Below are 8,500 nucleotides of genomic sequence, written 5' to 3' on the forward strand. Positions count from 1 at the left end.
GGCTAATGGCAAGGGCCTTTGGCTGACCAAGTTCACAGATGACTGCAAATTGGGAGTTATCATAGAATCCCCCATGACACAAATATCTTACAAGAGGGTCTAACACAGACAAATGACTGGTGTCAAAGTCACAGACTAAAACTCAATGCCTAGAAATGCATTATAGTGCCTTTTGGGAAACCTGCCACCAAGACTAATTACTCCATAGATAAGAAAACCCTAAGAGTTGACCCAGTAGCCGGGGATCTGGGAACATATGTAGACAGTAATCTAGCCCTTTGCCACATGTTAGTCAAAGGCCAGTAATCTGGCCTTTGACCAAAATGTGGCCAAGGTAGTAAGATAACCATTGTGTGTCAACCAATTTATAAGTAAGGGCATGGCACCTAGGTCCAAGGAAGTCATACGGCCACTTTATTCGGCCCTTATCAAATCCATCATTGAGTATAATACCCCCTTTGGCATGTACCTGACCAGACATATGCAATAGCTGGAACATCCACAAAGGTTCCTTAACAGGAGAATTCAGTGTGTATAAACACTTTGTCCTATAAGTACTGCTTAAAGAGTTGTCGCTATACACTGTCTTCTACAGTTAGTGAGAGGCAGTCTAACCCTATTTAGGAATAACCTTAACCAATGGACAGGAAATCAGAAATTCACCCCAGGTCTGGTGCCCATGTCTCTGACAGACGGAGGCAGACAGCAATGCCCAAACTAACATACCCCCAACATTACCTCTAGAACCTTCCTAACATACCCCCTCTTAATAAATTATACTTAGGGAGACAATTGGGTTGGCTTGCACAGCTAGGCTTATAAAGACTCTGGTGGTCATTAGCCTAGGATATAAGTCTCACCCTATGAATCTAAGAGCCAAATAATCCTTGTGTTAACACTCATTAGAAAAACATGTTTTTTTATAGGTTCATGGGTATCTACTAGGCTAACTGGCATTGTGGTCATTTTAAGCCTAGCAAAACTCCTTTTTTGTGCTTGAAATAACCTATGCCGTTAAGGTTATCTTTACCAATCCCATGGCTGATACTTGTATATTATCCCTAATAAAAATAACTGGGATTATACAGATAAATTGAGGGGACCTATGCATGGAATAAAGCATTTAGCAGCTGTCTCTGTCCATTAGTAGTACAGGGGGCAGTCCTTGAGTAATTTTTTTGTTTCCCATTCATAGATCTAATTTGTGCTTGAAAATGGACAATGATCTTTGTTTTGTGTGGTTGGGGAGTCTGTTCCACAACAGCAGTATCCTCTGCAAAATATGCCTGTTCTTCCAGACCATTCTGTTGATGTTGCAGAAGAGGTTTGGATCCCTAGAATGAATATTTCTGATGCCATCTGGCTTACTGATAAGTAAAATATTCATCAGTAATGGGTTGGGGGATGTGTATGCCAGACAAACGTCACCTCTTAGCAGTTTGTAGGACACAGAGTATACTGGCAGGGCTTTGAGTCAGTCCATGTAGGACATGTTTAGGCCTTGTATCCTTTTATTAAGGTAGCTCTGTGAGTATTCCAGCTGTTGCATGTGTCTGGACAGATACATGCCAAAGGGGGCATTATATTCAATGACTGGTCTAATAAGGCCTGAGTAAACAGGGACAATGACATGCTTAGATCTAGACACAATCCCTTTCTTTATAAGCCGTGCAATACAGAAGGACTTTCTTACAACAATAGACACAAGTTGGTCAAAACTTATATCACAGTCTGCATATGTTCTCAAATGCCAAACAAATGGGTCAACTCTTAGGGAAGTATTGCCAGTGTGGTAGTTCCCTGGGCTAGATGAGTTCCCAGAGGATACAATAATGCATTTGCTGGCATTTAGTTTCATACCATGATTTTGGCACCAGTTATTTATTTAAAACAAACCTTCCTGCAGGATGGCTAAGTCATTTGGGGATTCAATGACTGGTCCTAGCTTACAGATATCTGCAAAATTAGTCATCCAAAGCCCTTTGGTATTGGCTTTTACTTCAGAAAAGTAGATGCCAAACAGGAGAAGTCCAAGCACAGAACCCTGGGATACCCTACTGGTGACCAGTCACTTTGTTAAAGTAACTTCTCTTATTTTTGATTGTTTGTGTCCTATCTGTGAGTCACCTGCCTGGCAATCCAGCAGGTGACATAGGGGTTTATTCCCAGTTTATTTAGCTTTTCTACTATGCCTGAGTGGGGAATTGCTTCCTGTATAAAATGTCTGCTATGATCAATCAACTGAAATGCCCAGTGTCAAACACTGTGATTTACTGTCTTATACTGTGTCTTTGTCAAATGGCCTGGTTTGTTGCAGAAAATGGTCCTTGAACCTGTACTCCTACCCACTTAGCAAAAGTAAAATAAATAAATAAATGGATACAAAATGTTGACGACTACTTAAAAAAATAAAATGCACTCAGAAAAGACGGGATACAATCTTGAAAACACTACATCACCTCATGCTGCTTAAAAGTACAGAAAATAATTACACACTACAGCAGAAACCAAAGTACGGGCGGCCACGGTGGTGCAGTGGTTAGCATTGTCGCCTCACAGCAAGAGATTCTCCGGTTCGATTCTCGGCTGGGGTGCCTTCTGTGCGGAGTCTGCATGTCCTCCCTGTGGTCGTGTGGGTTTCCTCCAGGTGTTCCAGTTTCCTCCCACATCCCAAAGACATGCTGCAGGTAGATTGGACACTCTAAATTGGCCCTAGGCATGAGTGCTTGCGTGTGTGTGCCTTCTGTGGAAGGTTGGGCACCAGGCTGGCAACTCAACACTGTAAAACTCCACTGCCAATCATGAGCGGACAGGTGATCCTCTGTGGCGACCCCTAACCAGGAAAAGCCAAAACAAGAAGAAGCAGAAACCAAAGTAGGAGGCAGGAGTACAGTCTTCAAATACTACTTTTCTCAGCACTGCTTAAAATGATGTTTTTCCTATCTGTTGATTGTGGAAACAGTAACATATTTCTGCAGACAGTCACACAAAGAGAAGTGCAAAAAACTAAATGCATTTCAGTAATGCAAAGTCATTTTTTTCTGGTCAGCTACCACTGATTCCAGTTACCCGGCAGCTCCAACAGTTCTTGTTTCCACAGGGATAAAGGCATGCTTGGGAAATGCTCTGGACATGTTTTCACTGGGTTAGTCTTATCTCCGTAAATGGGAAGGTGTCTTAGACTATGAACTCAACCTTGACCAGGGAGTGGACTAGAGTGTAGATACAATGGTCATCATACTGTGACCAGTTGGGTTTTTGTATACTGTTCTACTCACCCCCAGATATGCTGGGGCTACATCATGAGGTAGGTATGCAATGCTGCCACAAGGGAAGTTTGTGAAGGATGGCATGACTGAAAAGAATACTGACTTCCTATAGGGCAGAGGAACTACAGTCTGAGAATGCACTTGGGCAGCTGGGAGCAGCAGAAAGTGCATATAAAGCTCTGCTACATGGCAAATCCTGCCCGTAGAGCATTGGCTTATCTCACACATCCCAGTTTTTAGTGACTATTGTAGCTCAGTGGAAAACTCTTCAGAGTTATTTACAAGCTGCATGCTGCAAAAGAAGGGAAAGCCATTACAACTCACTAACCTGATAAGGTGGTCATTAAAGGAAGAGTGAAAACTCCGCATTCATCAATAAATGGCAGTCCAAACCAAGACGGAAAGGATGAAACAAAAATAAGTAAAATAGCAAACTCAAGAAATTGGGTAAAACACAGCGACTCAGTAAAAAAGATGACTGTTTCTCCCTTATGAGGTTCTGGAGCCAGAATCCTTCAAGCCGTGCACTTCATCACTATATGTTCATACGGAGAAGGGATAAAGAAAAATAAAGGGAGAGCAATCAATCAAGATAGGAATTGGGTACAGAAAAAACATATTTGGAACAATCAACTTTAATCTCTTGTAAAACATAAAGAAACAATGTTTGTGAGATGAATTAGGAAAGAATTTGCCTACCTTATAGAATTCACACAGCCACCCCTTCTTCAGGTCTCCGAGCTGCAAGAAAGAATAAGTAAAATACAGGAAAATGGTCAGTAAAATAGATAAGGGATCCTTATCAGGAAATGAACTTCTTATTTACTCAATCCTTCTATATTTCTGAAGACAATGAAGGCTAATCTTCGTGCAGTTCGTGCAGAAGTCATGTCAAACTGAAGCAAAATACAGTGTTATCAATGGTATACCAGTGCAAACAGCATTACAGAACATGTACAATGCTATGTCATTTTAATCAAGTACAATTAGCATTGAAGATCACAGCTTATGTTAAAACTGGAAACCATTTCCATAATATGATTAGAAGTGCACATAGTTCTGGGTAGAGAACATATGGCAATGAATGAGCTGAAGGTTCAAGCTGTCTTTTGTTGCAAGTAAAAGATGCAATACATCACGCCCTTTCAAACAACTCACCCAGTTCAAGGTACCACAAGCACAGGCCAACAGTTACTATGTAACAAAATACCTGTCTTCATTAAAAAGTATCAGAATCAAAAACAGAGCACAGAAGGAATATACGGAGATAGCTATAAATTATAAAATATGACAAGTGCCACAATCATTCTGGATGAAAGAATGGGCTGTCCATGCCTCTGTAAAGCCTCCAGTAAACTCAGTGATTACAAGCTGTCCATGCCTCTGTAAAGCCTCCAGTAAACTCAGTGACACCACACTTTTAGAAAGACTGCCTCTATGAGGATCACACATCACCTATCTAACTTAAGGAATGTAATTCTAACTTGCATTTTTTTGTGAAGCTGTGACCAGTAGTGTGTGCGGCAGCTTCTAAGATATCACGTACACAAATATTGTTGTAGCACGCTGCTGCCCTATTAGAACTTGCTCTTACTGTGTCTTCCACGAGTTTATTATACCTGTCACAGAAAAACATAGTTTACATACGAGAACCTCTAACTTTGATATACTTCTGCCTGAGGAAACTACAGCCAGAAAATTGTCTTCCACGAAAAGTATTCATATCTACTTCATCTACTGTTTGAAAAATAAACTTAACTTCTTCATTACAAAGTTCAACTGTCATGGAGAAGACTACATCATCTTCATTGTCTGAAATGAAGAATCTCTTCCAGAAAGGCTTTAACAGAGGTTTCTGTGTCTCTGGAAACGCTACAACACATGATAAAACTGCAGTGATGTAAATTTTGACAGATAAATGAGCCATATTTGAATCAAATAAATGGTTTAAATAGTCCAAGTGCCTTGGTATAACAAAACATAAAAGGCCTAGACCTTGTAAAGCAGTTCAAATGACAACTCTCCTCCACCTCTGTAAGTATGATTCTTGTAAAAAAAAAAAAGTACAACTCTTACATTTGGTCTCTTAAATTCCTTTACTAGAGTTTAAACTTGAGTAGAAAAGAATCGGTCCTAAAAAATCAATGGTCTGTCCTCTAGGCTAACAGATTCAGAGTTTTGAGATGCAGATATAATACCCTGCCTTGTTGTTGCATCACAAGGACTTGCGCGAAGGTAAGACCACAGTGGAAGACTGATTTGGCTCATTAACATACAGTACAGTGTTGTCTAGGCCAAGACATACCTATTAACATTAGTGTGGTTTTGTCCTGCTTTATTTGCAAAGTCCCTTCTGAATTAGGAAATGGAGGGAAAGCATACAATGAAGTCAAAGTCAATAAAAAGGAGGAAAACCATATATTCCAAAGTGTCTTGTGAGAAATGAAGGAGTGAAATATTTTGATTTGAAGTTATACTGCTCAGAAAATGTCCTGAAGGACTATTACAGCACTGTAAACTGCTTCCATCTCCATCCACACAAAAAGGCTCTTCATGTGGGCCCTCCAAGCATAATCTGTAGAACGTGACATTAGAAACTGAACTATGTTTTAAGGAAGTAAAGTCATTCCAATAGAAAAGTATCTCATATTTGTCTACCATAAGGACCCTTTCTTTACGTATCTGGGAACAGTAACTGTAACTTACAATGGGGTATGTAAACAGACTGCTGAGATTTCTTAAATGACATTTACCCGTCTCACAGATAACCTCATATGAAGAATGCAAGAAGATGTCTGCTACAGTGCTCCTAGAATGCTTTTTGCCATGATGGCTTGTTGTTGACAGAATTCTGTCAGGACTGCTTGAATTTCAGTTTGTTTGTCTGTCTTGTTTGTTTGCTCTGAAAAGGGAAATCTTTAATAAGTACTAAACCTATGACTGCCCCAATAAATGTTATCAACGCTAAAGAAATCACAAATGATTTTTTTGTAATTACTTGTTATTCCTATAGATCAGAAGAGGAAATATGTCTAATTTAATTGGTTTGTCAACAATTCTTTGTTCTACTATAAATTAATTGTCAAGATGAATGAGGACTGCTAGCTTCTGCTGAAAGAGATGGGCAAATACTGAAAATAAACATTTGCTGAATATTCTGAAGGCTGTGAATAGTCCAAAGGGCAAAAGTAAAAAATGGAAGTGATGAGGAACTATCTGGAATCTAACGTGCTTTTTGTAACATACTCTCACTGGATTACGAAGAAAGGCGTCTTCCAAATGTAATGTTCAATTGGTAGTGACTGATGACGTGACACTCCAACCCCATGTAAAATACGTAAAAAGAGCAATTAAAGTGATTTCTTGTCATGTTTGACTATGACATTTGCCTCCATGGGGTTTAAGGGAAATAGAAGGGATAAAGGTAGGCTGCAACAATTTGGAAGTTCTCCGGTTGCATCTGCCTTTTCCTACAGATTTTGAGTTGCAATGCTCTTGCTTTTCTTCATATTGTTTTCGATGATGATACTGCTGAAACAGCTATTATTCTAGAAACATTTTTTTTAATCTGTAGTGTAACTCATCTAAAGAAAAAGGTACAGCTGCTGAATATGGATCTTTGAACAAATATTTTCTTTTCTTTTTTGTCTCTTAAGTTCAGTATAATATCATCCTAATGGCCTGACACAGTTACCTTGGAATAAGTATCTGTAGCATCATAAGCACACTTGACCATATGAATCCAATTTTATACATGCTAGCTAACTAATTTTCTAATCTACAGGTAATATTACTGCTTAGAATAATTTGTAAATGTTCATGGATTTTCTCTAAAATAAAACTGATGCAATATGGCTGAAATAATTTTGTACTAAAACAGCTAAAATACTAGATGTATGCTTTTGTGCCATGCTTTTCAAGCAGATTTTAATTTTTACCAAAATGTAAACATTCAAAAGGTTCTGCATTACACTCTGACTAGATGTTCATAAAACAGATATTAGCAAGCTCTACCAAATGTGTATTACAAAACTCCTGTCTGTCTAAAGAAGATTATCTAAGCAGACACCAATAACCTTCAAAGGTGTTGCTTAGTTCTTATTTTTTAGCAACACCAAACTTGAAGATAAATAGTTTAGTGCTACAGATAATAACTTCATATTCTGTTTTGGGGATTATTCCAATGGCTTTAGGCTCCTCAGGAAGGGAACTGGATGACTTATATGTTGGCTGTTTCTGTTTGTGGTGGCTACACTTTTTAAATGCACAGCATACCACACTGAATACATTGTAAAATTATAGGTACACTAGTAAATATGAGATAATAAGGCATAAAAAGATCAAACAGGAAAAAAATGTGAAACTTTATAGAGTCTCATTCGGTAAAATATGAAACGCCCCTACTTTCCAACAGAAAAGGAACCCATTTTAAACAAAATGTTTGAAAAAACTAAAGATTATGCCAGGAGAACAAGGTGAGTGTAAGGCAGCAAATATATCTAATCTTTATCCCTATAACAATCATAGAAAGTCTACAGGTGTTTAACAAATTAGTCATGAATCTACTGTATTCCAATTCATTTCAAACGTCAGCAGGATATAAATTCCTAGATGCAAAAGTCATTTTACTTGAAGCCTTCTCTCCAAGATCAAATATTCATTTTGTCCTGAAAAATATGCTGTAAATAAAAATCTGCTCTTGGTAAGTGTAAGGTATCAATATAACACTTTCCATGAAATTCTTTCAGCCTTGCTGTTGGAGAAATAAATGTTAGGAAGACTATCCTAGCCAGCTGGAATCATCAACTGATCATAAATTAAGCAACAAACAGGTTATAATGAATTCAAGCAGAAACAGTCTACCTAATATAGACCTACTGCTAGTGTTGTCATCAAAAAGTACTACACACTGGCATGAGAAATATTCACTTTACTTGTTCTGTGATAATAAAGAAATTTTACTCCATTACAAGAGAAATAAACTGTGCCTGACAGCACAGCAATAATAAGCAGCATGTTTAATAATAAATAAATGTTATTTTGTATTCTAAGTAAAAAGATTGCAAGTGATAATGAATGTGAATGAAACACTGAAACAAAACTGCAGCAAAGAACAAGATGGGTTTATTACAATGGATTAATAAAAATCAATCATGCTAGCTCCTGTTGCAGTTTTGTTACTGTGGATTAATGGAAAAAAGTATGGCATAATGAAAAGCAATCACACTAGC

At 38.2% G+C, this 8,500-nt stretch overlaps 1 protein-coding gene across 2 annotated transcripts in view; it reads right to left on the bottom strand.

Moving 5' to 3' along the window:
- Positions 1 to 8,500, bottom strand: part of LOC122811267 (inositol polyphosphate-5-phosphatase A-like) — a 1,048,439-nt gene that overhangs the window by 639,960 nt on the left and 399,979 nt on the right. For both annotated transcript variants that reach the window (XM_044082997.1, XM_044082996.1), the window contains exon 2: positions 3,969 to 4,010. In XM_044082997.1, coding sequence (XP_043938932.1) covers positions 3,969 to 4,010 — 42 coding nt within the window. The remainder of the gene's footprint in view (positions 1 to 3,968; positions 4,011 to 8,500) is intronic.

This window comes from Protopterus annectens, chromosome 9.part0, assembly GCF_019279795.1.
Source record: "Protopterus annectens isolate FY-2018-M chromosome 9.part0, PAN1.0, whole genome shotgun sequence".
NCBI classification, from domain to species: domain Eukaryota; kingdom Metazoa; phylum Chordata; order Ceratodontiformes; family Protopteridae; genus Protopterus; species Protopterus annectens.